The sequence below is a fragment of the Hippopotamus amphibius genome, chromosome 11, assembly GCF_030028045.1.
Source record: "Hippopotamus amphibius kiboko isolate mHipAmp2 chromosome 11, mHipAmp2.hap2, whole genome shotgun sequence".
Classification (NCBI taxonomy): domain Eukaryota; kingdom Metazoa; phylum Chordata; class Mammalia; order Artiodactyla; family Hippopotamidae; genus Hippopotamus; species Hippopotamus amphibius.
This window is the reverse complement of record NC_080196.1, coordinates 79,101,026-79,126,242: the sequence shown is the minus strand read 5'-3', so window position 1 is coordinate 79,126,242 and position 25,217 is coordinate 79,101,026. Positions and strand designations below refer to the sequence as shown.

The 25,217-nt window shown below is 45.9% G+C and overlaps 1 protein-coding gene across 14 annotated transcripts in view; it reads left to right on the top strand.

The window, feature by feature from the left end:
- Positions 1-24,421, top strand: part of DLGAP1 (DLG associated protein 1) — a 312,230-nt gene extending 287,809 nt beyond the window's left edge. For 11 of the 14 annotated variants that reach the window (XM_057699892.1, XM_057699894.1, XM_057699905.1 and 8 more), the window contains 4 exons: positions 334-755; positions 17,203-17,294; positions 21,245-21,397; positions 24,212-24,421. In XM_057699892.1, coding sequence (XP_057555875.1) covers positions 334-755; positions 17,203-17,294; positions 21,245-21,397; positions 24,212-24,421 — 877 coding nt within the window. Of the gene's footprint in view, positions 1-333; positions 756-17,202; positions 17,295-21,244; positions 21,464-24,211 lie in introns of those variants that run through there. The other 3 variants (XM_057699903.1, XM_057699906.1, XM_057699904.1) reach the window with 1 other exon arrangement.
- Positions 24,422-25,217: the final 796 nt, after the last annotated feature.

The window sequence follows — 25,217 nt, the reverse complement described above, 5'->3', positions numbered from 1 at the left end:
GTTTCCTTACTCCTTACCAAATTTACCCCTCACTGAATGTCAGGATTCAAGCCACCGCAGATTTGGGGGGGGAGCTGAGCCCTGGACATCATTCTGGCTTTGAGAGCGGTGCCTGTGGTCCTCTTCTAAACCTTCTCTAGATTCCATATCGAACAGAGATGAGGGGTGTGTTCTCTACACTTGAGCCATGGCGATGGATGCGCTGGCGCCGAGGGCTGCCTCTGCAGACTGAGAAGATGAGACCCCCGCTCGCACACCCACGAAGAGAAGTAGAATGTGTTTCTGCTTCGAGAAACATCCTTGAACTAACTCGTCTCTCTCTATCCTTCCAAGCTTCCGCAGGTTCACTCGATCCAACAGTGTGACGACGGCCGTGCAGGCCGACCTGGACTTCCACGATAACCTGGAAAACTCTCTGGAGTCTATAGAGGACAATTCGTGCCCCGGCCCGGTGGCCAGACAATTCTCCCGGGACGCCAGCACCTCCACGGTCAGCATCCAGGGCTCAGGAAACCACTACCACGCCTGCGCGGCGGACGAGGACTTCGATGCGGATTTCGACCCTTCCATTCTGCCGCCCCCGGACCCGTGGATTGACTCGATCACCGAAGACCCCCTGGAGGCCGTGCAGAGGTCAGTGTGCCACCGGGACGGCCACTGGTTTCTGAAGCTTCTCCAGGCGGAGCGGGACCGCATGGAAGGCTGGTGCCAGCAGATGGAGAGAGAAGAGCGCGAGAACAACCTGCCCGAGGACAGTAAGTGCGGCGCCGCGCCAGCCCGCGCCCGCGCACGCGCCCGGGGTCGGGCGCCCGGGGCGGGGCGGGGATGCTCCCTTCCTGCGGGTTGCGCAGGGCTCGCCCTGCAGGTCCCCACGCCACGCCAGAACGTGCGGGAGAGCTGGGAGGTCCGGCCGAGTCCTCACGCCCCTGCTGCCCGCTATAAAGACCCCTGCAGGGCAGCTGTAACACCTTCTCTAACTCTGCCTCCGCGACCTCCAGCTCTGGACCAACTTGGGGTGGACTCATGCTTCTGACGTGGTACCTCTTTCCCAAGATGCTCTCACAGTGGTGCTGCTTCTCAGGGAATGAACAGAAATTCTAACTAGTTTCAAGATCCCCAGATACGCGTGCCTTGGGCGTTTATAACCTTCCAGGCGTATTTGTTTCATTAATGTACAAGGTGAAAACAAGGCTGGTCGTGTCTAGGCCGGTAGACGCCACGCTTGTTGACATTCTTAGGCCGCACTTTCCCTCTTAGGTTTAGGGAGGCAAACTTTCAGCCGCCAAAGCAATTAATGCAAATTCCAATTTAATGAGTTAAAATAAAGAACGGATAAGTTAAATAAATAATGGAGGCCCCTCACACCATTCTTTTCAAACTTGGCATTTTAACAACAAGGATTCCCGTTAACAGTTGACAGAGAAGTTGCCAGAGTACCCCAGTCCGGAGGCACGTTTTGCATATTTCCAACAATTCTGAAGTGGGAATAGAGTTTATAATCAGTGTTTTTATTCCACTCTGAAAAACGATGGTTAAATGCACAGTGGATGTTCCAACCGATGATATGTTTTGAATCAGAGAAGTTCAATGGTAGGCATCAAAGCCTGCCTTCGTTTTTGTGTGGGAACCACCTGAAAGAGTATTATTGTGATGTGGCTTTTAGACCTATGTTTAAAATCATTTAACTTTTTACTGTCAAAATTTTAAAACACGTGCAAAAGTAGAGAGTTTACTATAATAAAACCCCATGTTCCCATCACCCAGCTCAACGACTGGCTAGTCTCATCTTACCCCCGACTTGTTAACTCTGATAAGGACTCTATATAACCTTTACATATATAAAACCATCATGCATTATCATCCCTAACAAAAACAAGAATAATTTCTTAATAATTAGATTGAGACCATTCTGTAAATCATGTTCAGTTGACTTACTAAGTGACCCAAACTGTGTAAAGGAGCAGTGAGTTTTCCATAAAGGAAGTATTTTTTTGAATATGGAGACTGGAAAATGACAGTTCACAGCTTGTAGGATTTCCGCTCTGTCTTGCTCTCAGCTCTTGTCTGCTCTTTCCTCCTCCTGACCTCTATCCTCCCACTGACTGGCTTATTTGTTGCCTGTCTGAGCAGGTTAGAAAATCCATCCGTGGGTTTCTGTAACATCCCTTTTGTTCTTGCACGTTATGAGTGCAAACAGCTTAGCAGTGGGAAAGTAAACCTCCTTGACACTTGCCCCAACTGTTGGTGCCTCTGCAGGCTCACCTGGGAGAATAGCTCTGTGCCCTGGTGAAGAGGTGTGAAGCACTGCCCGGCAGCAGTGGGTGGGGGAATATTTCAGTAAGAAATTCTTAGCAGTTGTATCTTCTTATTCTCCTTTCCCCTTGTCGGCATACCCAAAGCCTAATAGATTTTCCTGGGAAAAATGCCCATGTTTAAGGAGCAGTGGCCTCGGATGTGCTGCTCAACAGGGCAAGCTGTCTTGCAGATTTCAGTTCATCCAATGCATTGATTCAAACTCATTCTAGCTTCCCCGGTTGGCTTCCAATAGGACCTGGGGAAGCTGCTCATCTGGTGTTTTCTTTTAATCTGATGTTTTTTTTCCCATCTGGGACTAGATCTACTTCTCCTAACCCAGCTTGATGATGATGCATGAGGACAGTCATTGTATGAAAATTTAGGAAAATCTTCCTTGACACTTAAGGAGCTATGAAAATAAGTCAATGTATTTTGATACAAGCACATATATTTGAAAGGTGAAAATCTTGTTAGAAAATCAGGTTCTCATCCTGTGTTTGAGATGAAAGAGGAGCATATTTGTATCTTGAACATGAAGGAACGGCTCATTCATTCACTGTTCCAGAATTTTACTTCAGATGTTATTTAAAATATTGATTTATAAGTAGGACTTATGAACCGATTCCATATGAAGGTATTTTGTTATAGCAAGATTTGTTCTCATAATAATTTGCTGTCTTTGTACACGAAGGTGCCACTGTCCCACCATTAATAATCTATACTTCTTAAGGATGTTTTCTTTAGAGTAGTGATAAATTTTCTCAGATCTGCCTCTTCTTTACGAGGTTGCTGCTTGGGGATGGGGTGGGGGAATTGTGAGGGTCATGGCTGCAGAACAGGCAAAGCTAACTAAGAGTGGGAGTATTTTTGGTGCTTTCAACTGAGTAAATTAATCTTAGATGGCAAGTATGCAATGAGACCTGCTTCACTGAGAAGTGAGTCTCGCTCTGTAGTTTGAAACAAATTTCAGTATCAGAGCCCCCTTTTTCTATGTTAAAAAAAATTATATACAACACCAGTAAATATAACAGGAAGACAATGAAGCTCTTTGGTGAGGGCCTGGAGTCCTGTCTGCTCAGCCTCTACCACCCACTAGACCAAGGTCCCTAAAACCCATCCCTGCCACCAAAAAATTCCTGGGATTCCTAGAATATGGTTTGAAAGCCAACGGTCTATAGTGAAAAGTCCAATTTACTAATTTTTTAAAATACAATTTGGAAACTTTAGATGAAACAGCCAACACAAAGTTCAGAGGTAAATGGCTTTTCTACGTGGTTTTTTAAATGTACAAAACTGATTCAAATTAGAAACATTTATTCATGTAAACCTATCTAACCTCCCAAAATGGTTCTTCCTTCAAGTCTCAGCTTGGGCATTACCTTCTAGAAGTCTTTGCAGAATGCACCCTCTTGGGCTGAATTGGGTATGCCTCCCTGGTGCTTCTGTAATAGCCTGCACATTTGTCTATCAGGTATTTCCAACTTTATTTGATGATAATCTATGTATCTCTCTCCTCCACTGAAAAGTGAGGTCTGAAGACAGAAATTACTAGTCTTATTCATCTTCATATCCGCTGCCCCTCTGATGCTTCCTGACACATTGTAGGGGATCAGTGAATATGTATTTGAGTCCTGGAACTGTTTTGGAAATTCTGTTTTACAAAAATTATTTTCCTTAGCAAAACCTTTCTTCCTAAGTAGTTACAAAATATTCAACAAGTAGCTCACAGCCATTGTTGCCAAAAGCTGGGAGGGGGCTTCCCTTGGGAGATAGGGAGCCCTGCTGATCAGAAGAGGGATTTGGCAGGGACACGAGCACCTGCCACAGAAAGGCTAGGAAGGACTCGTTTGTCACTCAGCTGCATGGGCTAGGTGAACCCACGTGTCCCTTCCAGCTCTTGGGACGCAATTCCATTCCACAAGCACTTGAAGGCTTTCTCTATCTTTCATGCCCTGGATGGTACAAAACAGAAGCTTCCACCCACTAGCATTCTAGAATTCCAAACAGCACAGAGGTCCACACACATGCCCAATCAAAGAGTGGCTAGTTTCAAGTGAGGCAAATGGAAATCAGTGAGGCTCAGACCAGAAAGCGGGGAGGAAGGGAGAATATAAGCCTGTGAAAGAATATCCATCTTGTCCTCACAGTCCCCTGGGCCGTGGGCTGCAGGCTTTGACAGGTGTTGTTCTATTTGGCCTCAAAACAGCTCTCTGGCAGTCTGTTGTCCAAGGTCACAGAACACAGAAGCGCCTGATGGAATAGATACAACATGAATAACATTTGACAAGATAATGATAGTTTGTGTGTCGCTTGGTGCCTCCTCTAAAGCTCCCTGTACATATCTGTCCCTGCCTCCTTGGCAACCACAGTTCTGTTCTGATAAGTGGGCCTGGGGTTGCAGAGGGCCTTTGTTTTACTAATTCTCTAATTTAACCTTTGGGGGTTTTCATAAGGCAGGGGTGGTAAAGGAAGAGGGGCCGATCCTGTTTGGCAGGCATAGCCAATGTCTGAGTCTAGCCAGCTTAAAAAAAAAAAATCTGTGTACACTCAGAAAAATAGCTTTGATAGATGGGTCAAGCACAGATCTATCTGTCTCTTGGTCAAGCCACCTTATGTGTCCTTTGGGCCCTAGACAGGAGGGTCTCTCTTCAGGGTACATGATGATGGTAGCTCCGTGACACATCCCTCCCAGGAGGCCAGGTCTTCATTGCCAGCAGGGAAAGATGAGCAGGATAGGGTGGGAGCAAGGAAGACTCTCACCACACCTGCTTTATGTATTTTGTGGGGCCCTGGAATTATTCCAAATTTTAAATATTTTTAAAGCTTTGGTGAATGTGCTTAATGCCTCTGAATGGCCCACTTAAAAATGGTTACAATGGTAGATCTTATGTATGTTTCACCACGCCCACCAAAATATCCCCCCACCCCCACGCCCAAAAAAAGTCTGCAGCAGCTGAAGGTAGATGGGGTCAGGCGTGCTATCATTCATACCCAGAGTTACTCATCATGCTCTTAAGAATGGAAGGTATTTTGTTAAATATCTTCCTGAATTCAAAATACAGCATGTCCATGGGGTAGGGGTGGGGGGGGGGAGAAGTTAGGAACAGAACCTATCTGCTTAATGGGAACCTGAGGTTCGGATTTGGGGCATGAAGTGGCTGTGGTCACCTTTCTCGGAGACAGAGTTGAAAAAAAAAAGAGCCATCCAATTTTCAATAATTATTCAGGAATCAGTTATTTTATGCTGCCTTCATCCTAATTCTGACTGCTGTTTCCCAGGGATCTTGTTTGTGGCCTCGCCGGCCTGGAAAACACTGCTTTCCCCCAAACTGGAAAAAAGTGCTTAAGGAAGCACAGGGAGAAAACAAGCACTTCCAGTCACCCGGTCACCTCCAGCCAGCTTTCCAAAAGTCCAACCATAAATTCTTTGGGTGTGTAGGGGTATTCTTTTCCCTGATAAAGTAAAAGCCGCGCGAGGACTTTAGTTCTTGGGTTAAACCTTCCTCCCTAACTAACAGTTGATGGTGGGTTTTTGGTTGGGTAGCAAATGAAGGGAAATCTGCAGCGAGCAAGGTTTCCTCGCAGCCGCAGCAGCTGACAGAATGTTCCCGCGGCTCTCGCAGTAAACCGATCCGAGCTTGTCTCAGACAATGGGGCCTTGTGTGAAACAGCTGTCTCGGGGAGATGGCTCGGTGCTGTCGGCCGGGGCTGCCTGTGACAGAGATCCGTCTGGTATTATCTGACCGGGAGGAACCGCCCAGATGGAGTGCAGTGCTCCCATCAGGAATGTGGTCCAGCACCGCCGGCTCAGGTTTCAGTGGCCCCAGGATGAAATACTGGTTGATTGTGCTTGGAAATCTAGCTTTGCCTCCTGAATTGTGGACAACTTATATGTGGAATTTTCAGGCTTTATCTGAAACGAACTGATAAGCCCACAGAGGGTGTGGGAGGAGGGAGGTAGATGAATTCCACTTTAATTTTGCCTTGTAATAGCATCCCCGTTGGTGAAACTTGGCCTTGAGTCCCCCAGAAGGCCTGGGAGCCTTGGCAGTGAATGGGGAGCAGGTAATGAAACCCGAAATGGGGTTTGCCCGGTTTCAGGTTGAGTGACGGGAAGCTGTGCACAGTCATCACTGGCACCGTTGATGGGTACCATCCCCAGGCTGGCTCCGCCCAGGGTGGCCTGTGGTCTCTGCAGCCTGAGGACCAGTGGGTGGCAGGCAGAGGAGCACTTTGCGATTTCCACCCCTTGCATCAAGCCTTGCGTGCTTCTAAGTGGGGCGAGGTGGGTGCATCCTAGCTTCTTCCTGTTTTTTCTCATCTATCTTTCAAAGTGACCTTCAAAAGGTTCCTCCCCACCCCCACGCCCCAAGACACACGTGCGCGCACACACACCCATTGCATAGTCTCTTTTTTTAAGGTCTGGCCAACCTGAAATTAGTGACCACAGAGGAAATGGCAGTAATGAAAAGAAAACTGTGTGCCGTGTGCCTCCTGTGTAACCTTCTAGAACGCCGGGTGCATTTCACTTTGCACAGCGCTGGGCACAAGGAGGAAGGTGTTGGTGCTGGAAGGACATTTCCGAGCATCCTTCTGTGGGTGTTTCACTGGGAGTGGTCTGCAGCTGAGGGGTGCGGAGGCGTGGAGAGGTGAAGATGCAGAGGGAAGGCAGGACCATGCCTGGAGGCAGCTCTCCAGGTCCCTGGACTAGTGCTGTGCCCGTTATTCCAGACACCTCTGCACTGCAGAGAGGCAGGGATTGCAGAGAGAGGGCCTGACTCATGGAGCACGATCCCAGATCGATTTCTCTAACGATAACCAACTATTTCTGTGCAAGATCATTGCAATGGACATCAAACGCAGGATTTAGTCCTTCCATATTCCCAAGGGAAATGTTAACTCATCTCATTTATCTTTCAAAGACTCAAAAACTGTATTTATTTATGTGATGTAGATGCTGTTACTATTTCATGGCGGATGTCAATGGAGATATGGATAGAAGCATAACCATCTTTTATGAGTAAGACTCCTGCAGTGTGGACTGGGGGAAAAATTAGCTGAGTTTTTGAAAACTTGCTCTTCACAAACAAAATATTCCCCCCATGGTTTAGCCCCGTGGAAGCTCTGGTTTTAGTCCATGGGAAAATTTCTACTTGAGAATTCTATTCTTTATTCATTAGCCTTTCATAAATTCATAAATTCATCATTCTTTAGTCACTTAAGTTTTGATTCCTTTAAGGAAAAAAAAAAAAGCGCTCTTGTTACATTCAGAGCAGCCCTTGTCAGCCAGGAATGAAACAGATCATGTTTTCTGTGGAGACCTCTTATTGACAACAGCTCCAGATCACAAATGTGTTTGAGACACAGCTGGGCAGTTGGTTGGAGAAATTATTTTCCATGAGGACACACCCCTAAATAAAAATGTCAGATTTCATCTGACAAATCCACATGACTTTGGAGTAAGCAGGTGGGTCCACTTTTTAAAAATTCCTTTTTCCTCCTCACCCCAAAGTCTACAACGTTGGTAGGAAAAAGGCCAGATGAGTAAAAAGAAGTCAAAAGTGAAAGATAAGGAGGTTAATTCACCCACAGGTGTGTTCAATTTATCCCACGGGGCTTGGCTGTTCCAGCCTGAGTCAGTACAGCTAGTATTATAAATGGGAAACTAAGAGGAAGAATAGCCCCACCAAGACGATATTTAGGTAAGTAATTCATCAGTTAAGACTGTAACAAAAAAAGTGGCGCTAGGCAGGTAAAACCTTAAAGAAGCAGAATGCTTAAGGCAGGGAATGGTGCTCTTAACTTATTTTTCTGGTTAACCTAGAGTTCATAGATGAGTCAGTTCACCCCGAAATTTATTCCTTCAACAGGATATAGGGAGTTGCATTGTCACAGTCTAGGCCATCAAAGGGCTCTTGGTCTGGTTAGAAAGTCAGACATATAAATAGACGGTGCTGGAGAGAATGTGGGTAGGGCAGAGGCAGAGCTGTGCACGGGAATCTGAGGAGCAAAGCGAGGGAGAGGTGAAAGGGGATAGGCCTTTCTGGAAGAGGCACACCTGTGCACACGGGGCGGGGCCGGTGTGGACGCCGAGGCAAGAGGCACTCCCAGCTCAGTGTTTAGCCTGAGCAGAGGCACTACAGAGAGACCAGCTTTGGGGTTTGGGACGCTGGGGGCCCAGGGCACAGAGGGAGTGGGCAGAGGTGAGGCTGGACAAGTGGGCAATTGAAGGGAGTTTCCCGCTTATCTCAGGGATGATAGCGGAGCATGGGAAAGTTTTAAGCGTGAGAATTACGTGACATAAGAAGACCCTCCAGTTCCCTTAATAAAGCCAAACATCCAAACGGGCACTGGAGGGAGCACATACATGCTGTGGAGGGGGCGATGGAGCCTGGTAGCCCTAATTGTGAGCAACTAGGGACTCCTGAAAGGAATGTGGATTTGGGGAGACGAGGCATTGAGCGGATGCTCAGATATGCTACACGAGGGGTTGGTATACACTGGAGTTACAAATGTGAGAAATATAAACTTTTTATGGAATAGCTGAACCCAGGAGCATGGATGGGATCACTCGAGGGGACTAAGGGAAGTGGACTCGGGACTGAGTTTTGTGTTCAGCCTTCCTTCGTGAGGTGGAGGGAGAAAGAGGGAAATCAGATCAGGACCAGAGAGCGCTGTGGGTGCCCAAGGGGGCTGAGATTCCCTTGTGCCAAACACAGAGGTCCAGGAGAAGGGAGGGGAGGGGAGAGCCAGACCGCAGGGGGGTGGGGACCACTGGGAGCAGAGGATGCAGAGAGCGCGAAGGGCTCTGCCCTTTGGAGAATCCAGCGTTTAAGGGGATGGGTATCCATGTGCTCTGGCTGCCATAACAGAGTACCACCGGTGGTCTCTGCAACAGAAATTTCTTTCCTCACAGATTTGTAGGCTGGAAGGTTGAGCTCAAGGTGCCCGCTTCTCCAGAGGCCTCTCCCCTTGGCTTGGTATTCCCTCTGTGTGTATCTACGTCCTGAGCCCATCGTCTTAAAAGAACACCAGTTACATTGGGTGAGGGCTCACCCTGATGACTTCGCTTTAACTTAATTACCTACTTAAAGGCGCTGTCTCCAAATGTAGCCATGGTCAGAGGTCCTGGAGGTTAGGGCTTCAACAGATGAATTTGGGGAGGACACAATGCAGCCCATAACAGGGGGGAAGAGGACTCTTATATTAGCTAGAGGGGATCACGAGATGGGGAGGATTTTCCCTTTAGAATGGGAGGGACTTGAGGATGCTCCCAGGCCGCTCAGGTCAGGCTGTAGACACGGGCAGAGCTGGCAGAGAGGGAGCAGTTTCTCAGAGCAGCCAGGGAGGAGTCAGGCCAAGGATACAGTAGATGGGAAGGGTGGATGTAGAGAGCTCTTTAGGGCGGGGGCGGTTATTAGTCGTGGGCTGATTCCCTTAGGAAGGAATGGTAGTAACTCCAGGTACCTGACATCTCGCATGCTGGCCACATCACTGCTTGCTCATCAGTCAGAGCTTTAGGGGACCGTGTGGGGTGTCAGGAGAGACAGAACACTGAGTATTCATACTTGATCCCCCCGACCCCGTTTCTTCATCTCATGGGAGGCAAGGTTATGGTTGAAGATGAGGGAGCAGGGGTTGAGTTGCGAGTAAATGAGTCAGAAAAGGAGGATCAGGGAGGGAGGTGACCAAGACCATCTGGAAGGACTAATGAACAGCCGCAAGAGTTGTACTGAGTGTGGAGCCCATCGGTTTGCAATAGCTCTAAACCACATGGCAAAACACATTTGGGAGTGTAGGGTGGGCCCAGCGCCCTGCAGGTCAGAGGGATGTGCCTGGCCTACCCTGCACCTGAAGATGGACCTTGTTTTGCTAGAGCCTCTGTGGCTCTGGAGGAGGCTCTGACCCTTGATTTTACAGCGAGTCTGTTTTCCGCACAGGCTCTGGTGGGCTGATCTAGGCGTCCAGCCTTGGTTAAGGTCCTCTCTCCTCTGTGTGTCTCTGTCATCCAACAGCCAGTAGGACACTGTTCTAGCTCTGATAGGTGGAGAGCTATGCCAGACTCTTCAGAAAGGCATGAAAACCTGGGGTCCTTAAGAACTGCTATGGATTCCTTATGCATAGAGATCAAAGACATGATTCACCCACACACTAACACCTGTCTGCCTGCATGAGAGCCACCAAAAAATAGGACATTCAGTCAGTTCACCCTGCTGGGGAGAGAGGATGGAGCGTGAAGATTAGCAGGAGAAATAATTCCCTGTTTGGGATCCTGTCACCTTTTAGTTTCCCAGGTAAATGACCAAGAACTAAGGAATGTCGATAGGATATAGGAGTTATAATTCCTGCTGCATCCTAACGATTTTCATAGATGGTTTCATTAAACAGTAAGCAAGCCTATGGAAATAGTATGAGGGTGAGTCAAAAGTTATCCGCATTCTGGCTGTAGAATTTATAGAACTTTTACTCTAACCGGAGTGCGGGTAATTTTTGACTCACCCTTGTGTTATGATTGCTTGACAGGTGAAGAGGGCAGAGTCTGAGAGCACAGTAAATTCTCACACCATCCGCAGCTGATAAGTGGCATTTCTGACTCGACAGACTCCGTATTGATAGGTAGTGTCCAGGCTGAAGATACAAAAACTATGTCTGTTCTGCTCTGTTTCTGAGGCCTAACGTGCTGCCAGTGGAGGTGGCAGTCAAGGCAACCAGTGCTTCTGCCGTTTCAGGTCTGGAGGCCTAACCCTTCTTGGAATATTAAATGCATATGTTAATTATGCTTAAGGATATTTTTTTTCAAACAAAGGGTCACACATATTTATACCTGAACCAACCTAATCATGCAGAAATGTAGAAACAAAGAATCATTTTTCCAATAAAACATGTCCAACTTTCCAGATGGGGGGATGTTTTCAGCTCGACATGGTAAGATGCTGGCGTCCTTGATACAGTATAAATGTGTGTGTCATCTCCTGTGTGGTTCCTTATAGACCAGCTCAGTCTAATCTAGTGTCTCCGATTGGAGCTGGACTGGATTTTATTATGAGTTTTTATCCAAATTCATGGGGGAAGGGGATGATTCTACTTTTGTTTCGTGGCCAGGAATCCCTTGATCCTGAAAGTCTTGTGAAAAGCAAATTCGAGCACATACACCATGATGGCAGAGACGGGGAGTTAGGCCTATGTATAGAAAACACTGGTTTTGACTCAGCAGAAAGTCGGACACGTCCCCAGCCAAGACGGCCTTTGTTTCACTCCGCTGCCACAGCACACATGAGAGAAAGTGTTCATTCTCTTCACCCCTGTCCCTTTTATACCACCTCCTTGTTCCCAAAATAAAAATGGTACCCCGTGGGGGGTCATTGGGAGGGAGGGGGTGTGCTCTTTTCTAGATGTCTGGGTTTTTGATTGAATGTAGCCAGGAGATTTAAAATCATACCTTTCATAAAAGACTATTTTGTCTTTCTCTGCTTCTCATTATGATACATAGTCTTTATTTTTTTTACTTATTTTTTAAAAAATAATTTGGTCTTTGGCTGCTTTGGGTCTTTGTTGCTGCACACCGGCTTTCTCTAGTTGCGACGAGTGGGGGCTACTCTTCATTGTGGTGCACGGGCTCCTCATTCCAGTGGCTTCCCTTGTTGTGGAGCACAGGCTCTAGGTGCGTGGGCTTCAGTAGTTGCAGCACACGGGCTCAACAGTTGTTGCTCTTGGGCTTAGTTATTCCACAGCATGTGGGATCTTCCCAGAACAGGGCTCGAACCAGTGTCCTCTGCGTTGGCAGGCAGATTCTTAACCACTGCGCCACCAAGGAAGACCTGATGCACAGTCTTTAAAAGAAAAACCAAAGCTTGAACCTTACACTTGCCATCCCTTTCAAGTGATCCCTGGCTCCTCCATTCTTTTCACGACAGAGCTTTCTTTGTGCGACAGTCACTTCCCGTAGACGCGCTTTGCCCTCCTGCCCTGATGTAGGACAGGGATCAGACTTGCTGAACTTCTGCACGTTCCCCTACTACCTGGTTACAGCTGCCCCTCTTCTCTCCATTGGCTCTGGCTAGAAAGTGTGGATAAAGGAAAGGAACCACCCTCAGATGCCTTCAGTTGACTAGATTCAGAACCAATTCTCAGTAAGTGTTGAGAAAAAAGGGCACCAGCTGGACCAGGGCCCCAGGGAAGGCACTTCATAATTTGAGCCCAACTTTTCTCAAGTGAAATGATGACATCGGCCCTGCCCCACTGGGTCCTGTGAGGATCACATTAGATGTGCATATGAAAGTGCTTTGAAATACAAAGTAGTGATAATATAAATAGGCAGGTTTTTGCAAAAAACAAAACAGTGATGGCCTTTCTGATCTTCCTGGCTTTGTGTGGTGAACTAACCCAGACCTGTCCTCTCTACTGTGATCTCCCGAGCCATCCATCTGTAGTCTCTAGGGTTACGAATGGGGGAGTTGATAAAGAGATGCCCACTTTTTACATAGAAGGAATTCTGTTCAACAGTATTTGGGGTTGTTGTTCTATAGTCCCACTGAGGGATAGACTAACACAGGAGCTGGAGAGGAAAGGAAAGGGAGAAAGGACCTAAAAAATTCACCATCAGCGTTCTTATAGACACACAGGGAGACCAAGCTTCCCTACAAACAAAGAGCAGCAAAGCCTACTCTGTGATTACATGTGATGTAAGTAGATGCATTAAATCATGGTTAAATGGCATGCCTGGGGGGATACAGCAGAGATCATTATCCTGGAAGATGCAGGGAATGGGCTCTAAGGGACATGGATGCTAAAAACTATTAACTACGTTTGGGTGGAACAATCTAGAAAGACCGTATGGACCCGAGTGTGAAGGAAACCAACTACAGGAAACCCCAAGGGCACATCTTCTTCCTGGATGGATAGAGCCTTAAACCACCCATTCTAGGCTGTGGGGTCTCAGCTATGCTAGAGGGGTCACCCCAATCGAACACTCTCCTTTGCTCTCAAGAAGGCCCTTAGCTGTCACCTTTCTAGGACCAAGGAAGACACCTTCATAAAGTCAGGGATGGGACTGGGATGTTAGTTGTCTGGTCTAGTGGTTTCCTCTAGGGAGGGAGGCAAGGGAGACAGAAGTGGAGAACAAATACTTTATCTGTAGGGCTTCATTTCACTGGAGACGGAGGGAGGGAAAAAGAAGAAAGAAAAAGAAGTTCAGAAGCAAATTTGAAAAAAATTAACATTTGATCCTTTGAGGGAGGGCACATACAAGGATGCTTGCTCTATTGCCTTTTTTGTACTTTCGTGTATTTTAATATTTTTCCAAATAGAAAAACAGGGATGTTTTCAAATGATGATTACTAAAACAGTTTAGTCCGAGTCAATTTCATATTGCAACTGATACCACCGCAAACCATTTTTGTTGTCATTGTTCTTTGCTTATTTTCCTTTTTTAAGGAGGGAGACCAAGAGCACTGAAAGTTCTCTGATCACCACTGAAGAAAGTCACTGTCCTTTGGTCCGTTCATGCTCCATCCCATCCATCCCGATCCAAGTGATCTAGCAGATCCCAAACATGTACAGCTATGTTCGTACTGCTGACATCAGCCTCCCCCACATTCCCTCACCAGAATAGAATCCCCGAGGACAAGATGTTGTTCTGCTGATCACTGTGTCACATCTGTGCAGCGCAGCACAGCCCAGCACATCGTATGCCCTTAATCAATATTTGCTGAGTGAATGAATGAATTACCAGAACCCCCATGGACCATCGCTGCACCAGCTTTTGTGTGGACCCCACACATGCTCTCAGGCTCCTCTGGCTTTTTTGGCCTTGGCTGTGAGGGTCAGCCTAGCCCCTGAGAAGTTAATTGCCACCGTGTGCAGTAAAATAGTGACATGTAAGGCTAACACCTGGGAAAGATGCCCTGTACCTAGGCTTCTTCTGGAACTTCCTTTTACCAGGTTGCGCTGTTATATGCATAGGAAAGGCCCACAGGGGCAACTGGAATGTCTCATTTACTCTCGTTCCCTCATCCTTCTTCTCCTAGTATCCCTGAGAGAAGTATTTTTCTTTCCACCCTGCCAAAGGCTGATACGGAACATTTTAGAGTAATTTCAAAATGGCATTCAGATTCTTCTTTCTTCATCTCATTTCTTTACCAACCTTCAGCCTTTTTTCTCCCCCTGCTTTTTACTTCCATTGGCGTTCACCATTTACTTTGTTTTTTACTTCCTCAAAGCCTATGTAACAAATACGGAATTTACTTTCAGAAGAAAAGATTTATGTCACCCACCAAGTGAGTGTCTAACGGAAAAACTAATCTAAACAAACTGTATTAGAGCTTCTTTCTTAAGTCAAAGTGAGTTTTTAGTTCTCTGGAAAACAGAGCGTGGAAGGCATGAAGGTAGGAGTTATCATCTGTTTGTCCCAAGCCCTCCTGGTTCATGGTTTTCCTCTAGAGCTAAATCCTCATCTCGGCACCGTGGGCCTAGGAAAAGTCATCACTTGGACACTGGAAGTGCAAGTAGTCCTGGAGCCAGCAGGGAATTTCCATTCAAAGAACATGATGGTAAAAACCTGAAAAACGGAAGGGCCCCAACTCCACCCCTGGTGTTTTTGCTCCCGTCAGACTATGCTGGGGGAAGGTGTCCCTTGTTTTACTTCCAAGAAGACATCTGAGTTAGCCCCTGCCTGCGTGGTTGGGTGTTGCCCAAATGCTTGTTTGGAGTAGTGCCTTCCCCTCGTTTGAGAAGCACTGTCTTATTCAGCCCCTCTTGCTGTGCGGCCCATTACAGAGCTGGGGTGTCCGGGTGTCGCTGAGAACCATGGGCTCTAAGTGTTGAGTTGTATCCGGATACCTCGAGCTTCTCCCCCAATCCCCAGGAGCTGTGCAATCCCAGGCAGCCTACGAGAGACCTGGGTTCTAGTTCTAAGCTTTCAGGAATCATTCTAAGGTTTGCTGGCATCACAGTCCTGCCCTTCAGAAAGATCATTCAGAGAGGTTTCCAGAAACCTGAGTTTGCCTGAAGCCATGTGTTCACTTAGGAAGTGCCCTTTCTGATCCATCTCTGATCTGGGACAGGTCCTCCAAAGCACATACCTGTCCCAGACAACCAACGATGCTGATTACCCATAAATAATCCAGACTTTTTTTTTTTTTTTCCCTCTTCTCTTCTGGGCAGAGCAAGTATAGGGCCCACAGTCGCACACCCATAGAGGAAGTGAGGAGTCCTGGTCCTTGATAAGCACATCTATTGAGTGCTTGCTGTATAATCAGATCCAGTCCTAAGCAATTCACATACATTGCCGCCTTTAACCTTCACAGCAACCCTGCCAGTAGGTACGCTTAGCCCCATTTTACATATGAGAAAACAGAGATTAGGTGACCTGTCCAGGGCAGTGGCTAGTAAGTGTTCCAGCAAGGACCCTTGGCCAGTTAGAGCCAAAACCTTTTAACTTCTGTGGTGCCCTGTGTCTTCATGTGCTGTCCTTTCTGCTTTGGGGTGTTGAGAAAAGGAGGGAGGCCAAACACAAGTGACTGATCTGTTAACGAGGAAAAGTAATCATCCCAAAAGATTTTACAAGCAGATTGAAAAAAAGTCCACTCTTAGGCCTGAAGAATTGCTGCGGATGGCTCTCAAGGGGGACCCCTGGCTATCCCTGGGAGGCAATCTCTGCACTTCAGCTGTGGTGTAACAGGTGGCTTCAAGAGTTCAGAGATGCCCTGGTTATGTGTGCGGGAAGGCTGAAATTTGGGGGTAGCGCCCAGGAGGTGGGCAGCAGAAACCATTATCCAGCCTGGCAGCCTTATATGGAGGAGCAGATGACCAAGATGAAGTTGTTTTTCACTTTGCCGTCAGTCTTTGTGGGGAATGAGGTCAAGGAAGGGAGATCTAATTCCACTCCGAATCTCAGGCTCTGTAAATTCAGAACAAAACTGCAGCAGCAAAAACACTGCGTCCGTCCTCTAACATCTCTCCCCGTGAAGATCTCCAAGCGGGCAAGCGCCCTTCGGAGGCACACGCGCTCTGGCTTTCTCTATGGGCGCCATCTCCCCTTCCTTCCTGCCCGGTGCCCAGTGCCAGGTGGCCGGGTTCCTGCCGGTGGAGGGAGCGCCTCTGGGATAAGCGGGGCTCGGGATGCTCGCGGCAGAGGCTCCGCCCCTCTAAGCTCTCCCATCCGCTGAAAGGTTCTCCCCTTCGACTACACGAAAGGCAAGAAGTAGCTTGCCAAGGGGAGGATTTTCAGCGCAGTGCACAGGGAATTAAACCTCTGTGAACAATAACGTTGGTCCGTGGAGTGGAAAAGCTGGGCGGTGCCGGCGTTCCCTAGGCAACGGGCTGAAAATGTTCACTCCTTAGACAATCTTTCAACTGGCCGTGGCTCTTTCCTGACGGTACCAATGGCAGAGCTCCGGAAAAATAATGAAGGCTATGGATGGGATATGGTGAGTGCCACGAGATTCCCCGCTCCAAGTTAGGGATGCTTTTCTTGTGTTTGGATTCGGATTAGAAAAACAAGCTGGCAGACCGTGACTGCTGACACAAATAAATCCATACCTGTACTGGTAAACACTTGAAATTCATCCTTGCAGTGAAAGGAAAACAACAACAAAGCGGAACTATTTGCCTCTGCCTCCTTTCCTGGTAACATCCAGGGCTGTAATGGAAAACTCCGTTATTCCTAAGAAAGATGCATGATGAGCGTGTGCTTTTTTTGAGTTGGTTTTCTCCTTTGACCCAGGAGCCTCTGTTCCATAGACCCGCAGAACGACAGGGCAGAACAACTGGGCTGCGTGTGCGTGCGCGCGTGCGGTGTGCGTGTGGTTTTTCCTAATTACTGCAGCATAACTTCCGCTTTGCTTTACCAGACTAAGTCTCAACAGTGAGACGTCATGTGTAAACTTCTTGTCTGTTTGCTTTTTTCAGTTCTAGGGAAAATCCGAACCGCAGTGGGCAGTGCCCAACTTCTTATGGCGCAGAAATTCTACCAGTTCAGAGAACTGTGTGAAGAAAACCTGGTAGGTACCCCCCCTCCCCCATTACTACCACTTTCCCTGCTCCTACCGCAAGAAGAACCTATTGTCAAGATGGGTCCAACTAAAATAGAACCGAGTCAGAGCCCATCGGACTCTCTTACCTGGAATAGAGAGTTTTCTGATGAAGCATGTATTTCCTGCTTTTCTTAAAATTAAAAATATTTATGTTAGACTTAAATAATCTTCAAAGAATCCAATCAAGTTAAAACTTCATTTCCTTTTTTTTTTTTTTTTGGTAACTGAAGACTACATTTTCCTGGCCTTCTGATTTCATTATTCTTACCAAACTATGCAGCAGCCTGATATTTCAAAAACTATTATTACAGAAAAAAAAAAATCATTTTGGATAATGAGTTTCTTTCTGAAATAGCCATCAGGGCCTATTTCTTTCTTTATCAAAGTTCTCTGTTTTAATTCAAGAATAAGAGGTAGGTGTCATAGGTGTAGATTTGGTCTCCCTGAGACCAATAATCATTCATCCTTCTTGGACATACAGAAATGAAATAAAGCAGAACAAAGACAAAACCAACACTAGCATCAACAACACTTTTTAAAATTTCCAGCAAAATACAAGGGCAAGAACTTCCTCACGGAATTGTTTTAAAGGCTACCATCTCTAGAAGTGTCATTCCACAAAATTAGCTTTTATTGGTCAATTAATGATAAAGTTGGATCTAAAAGAAAGAAAATGAAAAGCAACTTGTTTATCTTCTGGAAAGTTAAAAACATGATCATTTGCAATCTGACTGACCCCAGCTGTGATTTTTTTTTTAGAGTTCCTAATCACATCTTCTTCTCAACAAACTTGCTAATGTGTCACAGATCTTAATTAATCTTAATGAGTCTTTGCTCTTTAAATATAAGAAAGTTCATATAAAGTTTATATTTCTCAAACTGGCAAAAGATACACGTGGAGGCCAATAAGGACACGCTACAGGGCAAACACAGCACACCTTTTAAAAAAATTATAGAAGCAGAAGCAGGTATATTATGAGGTAGAATGCAAAGTGTGCAGTTTTGAAGATGAAATTGCAGGCAAAATGTTTCGAAAAATTTGCAAACTTCTAGGAAAGGTTAACCCTGTTAAAGGCTGCTTTAGACATTTCCTAGCTCCTCATGGGCTCACATTCCTTGGCCACCAGAGAACTTAGGTGGTAAAGTATGCCAGGCACATTGGAGAGCAGCTGAAGTGAAACTGCACTGTGGACAGAGGGCCGTGGATGCCCCAGAAGGGAAGGCCAGGAGCCCAGTGTGTGCCAGGTGCCACGCTCAGAGCTTTTTAGGCTTATGATCCGGTTAAATCCTCAAAGCAACGCTCTGGAGAAAATAGTGATGTTATTTTTATGACGGTTTTACGGTTGAGGAGAATGGGCCTGGAAAAGCTCCGGGACTTGCCAGGGCTGCATGCGAAGAGGCAGAGCCGAGGTTCAAATCCCAGTGTGTTCGGCTTCAGTCCCTGTAAGTCCCCGCCAGGATGTGAGTGCCCTCCTCACCCTGATCTCTCAGCCCCACCTCCTCTGCAGCAGGAAGCACGGTGGCTCCGTGGTGTCATCACTTAGGTCTACGAAGCTGCATAAAAGTGGCACCGAGACTGGTCACAGCAAAGCCCAGCTCTCCTTGCTCGAGTTCTTACTCTGAGGAGGAGGACACTTGAAAGCACTTGCATCTTGTCTCAGACTAGACTCGCAGGCATAGAATAAATGGATTCCAACAAAACTCAGCTCAGGAACCCAGCCCTCCTTATCTTTCCATCACCTCTGACCTCCAAGTGGCCTGATTCAGACTGAGGCAGGTTTCGACACTCCTGTGCTAGGGTGTCACAGGAGCCACTGAGTCAGATACTGGCTGAGTACCCAGGCTCTTTCTGCTTCCCCTTCCATCCCCTGGATGATGTGGGGGCAAAAAGAGTCTTGGTGGGAAAGGAACAAAATGCCTGTGTTACGGAGTTAAACAAACTCTATCACTTCATCTACTGATGCACTAAAACAGTTTAGCCAACAGGGCTTGTGACCTAAAAGACTTTATGAACTTCAGAGTATGGGCAATTTAGCTTTTAGTTACCAATAAGATAAGGAAATATATTGTGAGATCATAAAACTCCATTTGACAAGTACTTTGTCCAAGCTATTATCTATCTATTCTGAACCTAGATATTAAGCAACTTATTTTTAGTTTATTAAATCAAGATGCTACGGAGAAACCCTCTTGTGAATTTAGGTGTCATTAGAATAGAGTTTAACACTGACCCAAATACCTACCAGTTTTAGAATTTACTTATTCTAATGAACTATGGGTAGTTTTAAAAGTACAAGTTTATAAATACATTCTTTACTTGTATTTATTTTGAAGCCCAGACCAATAATACTAGTCCATCAAAGGGCTAAAAAGTTCTTTCCAACTTATTAACTTTGATGGTCACCGACCTTGCGCTTCCTGAAATTCTGATGATATCATTTTTGTAGGGTTGGTTTTAAAAGTACAAAGTGGCCTCAAGTTATTACATGGCATGAGATTTGACAGTCTTTCCAATTGCCCGGGATACCGAGAGGGAACCAAAATGGATCCTAGCTAGAAACCGCTGACAGATGGAGCCCCACCCATCTGCCCATGAATGCCTTTAGCTACGATTGCAGGTAGTACCCAGCGATGAACACAACACCTTCAGTCTCTGAGTTATGTTTTTTCTGTCTCAGACCATATAAATTAGTGGTTCATACTTTCTAGTACCTGTCAGGGATATGTGAATGAGGGCAAAGAAAGTCAATCCACACACCAAAGAATGTTTAATATCATCTAGCAAATGGGTCACTACAGACATCTATGTGTGTATAGACAAGTGTTCGCACATCTGCCGTATTATGTAATGGTCAGTTTAAAACTAATTCGTTCCCAAATAGTTTTGTCCAAGTACTTATATGATACAATGACTTCCTATGTTAGAGGTATCTTACTTGTTAAACACACAGTATTTTGAAAATCCAATTCTTTTATTACTTATCACTTGTTTGCCCTATTATTTTCACTCAACATGAGTATTAAAAATGAATCCCCCCCCAAAAAAAATGAATCCTACTTTAGATTCTTTATCTGTTCTCTGAGTATGTTGGATAGCATGGAGTTGAATACTGACTGCAGTAGCAATACACTGTATTTTTTTTTTGTAAGATGGTATTTTCATTTAAATATAGCTTTAAATGCATCTTGTCATAGATCATACATTCTGGGATTTTTCAAATGTTTAGCCTCCCCACCATACCACACTGATATTGTATTAACAAAAGAAGAGTTTTGCTTTGACATTGAGAGTAACTGACTCAAATGTGTATAAAATGAGTGTATAAACTTATCATTTGTAGTGTTTTTTTTTTTTTTAAGCCAAACTCATGGAAAGAAAAGTGGTTGCCAGGGGCTTGGGTGTGGGGGAAATAGGGAGAGTTTGGTAACATGGTACAGATTTCCAGCTATAAAATGAATGAGGTCTGAAGATCTAATTAGAACATGGTGACTATAGTTGATAGCACTGTATTGCATACCTGAGCTTTGCTAAGAGAGTAGAACATAAATGTTCTAACACACAAAAAGATAAATACGTGAGGTGATGATGTGTTACTTATCTTGATGGGGGAGTCCTTTCACAACGTGTGTATATATCAGATCATCATGTTGTACACTTTAAATAGCTTGCAATTTTATTTGTCAATTATTCCTTAATAAAGGTGAATATATATGACATATATAGATGTAAATATAAAATATAAAATAAGTAAATAAAAGTACCATCCGTAGCCTCACTTTTCTCTCCTATCTGAAAACCAAAAGGAACACATCCACCTTGTGTTATTTGAAATGTTTGAAAATGCCACCGTGGTCCTGTGCTTGTTGTCACAGATCATCACCTCTAAAGCGTGAATGTTTTTCTTTCTCTTGTACAGAATCCCAATGCTCATCCGAGGCCCACCTCCCAGGATTTGGCGGGGTTCTGGGACATGCTGCAGTTGTCCATAGAAAATATTAGTATGAAATTTGATGAACTTCATCAGTTAAAGGCCAATAATTGGAAACAGATGGATCCTCTTGACAAGAAGGTAGAACAATGTAGATTTTGTATGGTTCATTTAAAAACCTGCACAAACACTGGACAGTCTAAGTAGGCTTCTGCTTTCAGTCTTGCTGTTTACAATGTGAAATGGAGCTGATATCATATTAATTTCATTGTAATGACAATGTTTACATAGTAATCATTTGGGATATTATCTGTAATATGTTTCAGGCATATTTTTAAAGAAAAACCTGTCTTTGTGAATTGGAAAATGGGAATGTGGCTTTTTTTGTTAATTAAACTTTAAGTTAAACCATTTTAGTCACTGGAAGGAACTGCCTCCATTTTGCTTTTTAAACTAAAATAAATGACATCTTCAGTGCATGATTACATAGAGCAAGAGTTCAACTTCCTTACACCCCTAGAATATGTTTCCGAGAAAATAGGAAGCCCTGCAAACTAACCGACTTTGATAATCATTTCATAAATATAGTAATAAAGAAACCACTGTTGTTCAAGTCTAAAAATATACACACCGTAAAGTTTCACAGTAATCACAAATGTTGGGATTTTTTTTTTAAGGGTTTTACTTTTGGTTGATTTGCCTTCGGAGTATTGCTCACTGGGTTCCTCATGCGAGAGCTTAGAAATAAAGACTCAGATTCTTTTCCTTGAATTAATAAACCGCAGTTTTCACATTTGATTACGGTGGGTCCACCAGGCTTGCCCAGGTATCCATTGTCCACCTCCCTAGGCCGACCAGGCATGCATGACTTTTTTTAACCCTTTGCTTCCTAACGGCCTGAGGTCATATGTTTCTGAGGGATTCAGCTTCTAAAGATTAGGCACAGCTATTCTTATGATGCCCTTTTCTCATCCCTTCACCTACCAGCGAGCAAGTAGCAATCCAATCCAGTCTGCTGCTGCCCGTCATAATACCAGGGTTCTTGGAGTCCGTGGGCTCCCAGGAGAAATCCAGTGCCAAGGGCTGGTGCACAACCAAAGGGGCCACTACTCTCAACACTGTCCCTCATCTCTAATTCTGTCACCATCCACCTGGGGGGGTTTGGGTGTGAAACATCAAAGTACCATTGATGTCTGTGTGGCCTCTCACTGGGGAAGCCAAACGTTTGCACTCAATCTAGTTTTCTTTAATCTGGTTTTAAAACTGTCTGCTAAATAAGCTTTTAAATTGGTCTGCTTTTAAGAAAACACTACAGATGTACACAGATACTGGTAACTGAGTTTCTAGAGTTGATGCATCTAATCTCTCATTCATGGATTAAAAAAAAAAATATTGTTAAAAAAATAAAATGTGCAAGGAAAGGAAAATGTGACTAAAAAGTTTCCAACATTCATACTTTCGAAACTATCTACTGAGTTACCCAGAAGATTTTAAATGTCCAAAAGGAATGAAACTAAGAATTGATATGTGTAACCTAGTGAAAGTTACACAGTGTAAATCATTAGTTAACTTGATTTCTAAATCTTCATGCACGCTGTCTGTGATCAGAGCTTTGCATCACCCCTGGAACTGGAGGGAAAACAATGAACAAAACAATCAGAGTTGGTGGAATATGGTTCGCACTCTGTGCTTCCATTTTTTATCCACACAGACTCCACCTTAAACAGCCATCTGGGCAACTCCAGTGCAATAAGTTTAACTAGGCACTTCACCTGGGCAAGAAAGGAGAAATATGGGGAAAGCCCTTTGGAGAATCGTGGCATCCCTATTTTAAGATACTTCTCACATTTAGTTCTATGAGAATTTAGGGTATTTTATTAACAAATGAAATCATCAGACTCACGTGGACCTTTTTGCAGCCTGAAAACTCACCATCTTTTCCCCAAAATTCCTTTGTGGTTTAGATCCCCTTCTGTCCCACTGTAGATCTTTTTTCCCAGCCCAAGTGATGAATGGCTTTTGTTTTTGCAGTGGCATTTAAAAATAGCCGCCCGTTTTCTAGTTTGCTGCTGTTAGGGGGATGAACTCTTTCAGTCTTGTGTTCCATTTTCATGGCGCAGTGTCTGTCCCTGTGATGGAATTGCCTTCTGGGCCGCCACAGTCACCCCGAGGCCCCTGAGGCGTGACGGCCTAGCAGGACGCTTCAGGAGCCGACTCCACCCCCGAGGGTAGGAACTGTCCAAGTCCTCCCTCCAGGGTGACCCTGCCGAATACATTGCTGTGTGTTTGTGTGTGATGTGCAAACGGGTGTAACGCACTGTGGCATCAGCAAAGCTAAATGAACACAGTCTTACAATCTCTTCTTCCTCGTTTGGTTGTTCAGGTTCGGGTGGGCCCGGGGGAGAGGGCGGGGATGTTTTTAAACTCTGAACCGAGCTCGCACCCGCCGCCTCCCTCCTTAGAGAGGATGCAGAGTTCTAAGAGGCGGCTGCTGCCACCCTTTCCCATCTCTGGCACCCGGAAGAGTCTGGAGCCTCCAGAGAAAAACCACAGTAAATATGCTGGGAACCGCGGCCTTTCAGCAGGCGGGGGGCATTTTAAATACCCACATCCTTCCCTTGGAGAGACCTAGTTCTGCCATCCAGCTTTACCCTTGGCCTTAAAATTACCGGTATTTTTCCCCCTGCATCTTTTGAATACCCAAGCCAGAATAACGAAGAAAAAATATACATATATATGTAAATATATATACTGTATATATATATACACACACACACACACACACACACACACACACAGTGTGCAGATCAGAACTAACCTAGCCTAAGCCTAGCCATCCTTAGGCTTAAGAAAAAAAAAAAAAAAAGTGTGTGTGCTAACTACTGACCTATCCCAGTTTTTCCCAAGCTTGTCCTGAGAAGCTGTGTAATGTCCTGAACCTTCTGCTTTGATCAGGAGCGAAGGGCCCCTCCTCCAGTGCCCAAGAAGCCGGCGAAGGGCCCCGCGCCGCTGATCCGGGAGCGCTCGCTGGAGAGCTCGCAGCGCCAGGAGGCCCGCAAGCGCCTGATGGCCGCCAAGCGCGCCGCGTCCGTCCGCCAGAACTCGGCCACCGAGAGCGCCGAGAGCATCGAGATCTACATCCCCGAGGCGCAGACCCGGCTCTGAGGGCCCCCGGCCACCGCGCCCCCGCCCGCCTCCTCCCCGGCGCCCGCCCTCCGCCTTCTTGGCCCGCCCACCCGTGTAGACGCGGCCCCTCTAGGTCACCCGCCATCCTCCGTTCTCTCGAGCTAGTCTGTCCCTAGATTCCAGCAATATCGAACCATAGGGTATCTCAGAAATCCAGGATCCCGGGGGGGTCCCTCGGGACCTCGCGGTCTTCCACCCGAAAGAAACTAGGGCTCCGATCCCCTTGATTTCCCCGACACGCTTCCTATTTGGGCAAGCAGATGGAGCACTTGATTTCCGACCTCAGAAATCACACACCCTTGTCACCGGAGTCCAGGAGTGACACACCGAGAGGGGACGAAGAGGGGCTGGGGGCGGGGGACCAGGATGTGTAGTGGGGGAAAGGGAAGCAAAATCTGCGGGTGCCGGGGGTACCTGCGTCGCTCACAGCTGCACAAACTGCCTCACTGTGTGTCATCAGTCACTGCTTCAAATGTCTCAATCAGCAGAAGATTGTCAATCCGATCTTTCAGGGATATCCATCTATTCTGAAAGGCAATAAAAGGAAGACAGGCAAGGCAAGGCAAAGGAAGCTCTGCTAGTTTAAGAGACTACATAAGGGATTTTTTCTTTTGTCCTATTCTTAAGAAAATTTAGACCTGAAGTGTTTTATCAACTTTTCTTGTACTATGTATATTATATCGTTGTTGTGGTGGTGGGGGGGGTGGGTCTCTAAAGGGGAAAGTGTTGGTTCTATTAATTTGTTAGTGTCCATTCGGGGGGGCCTACCTAATTA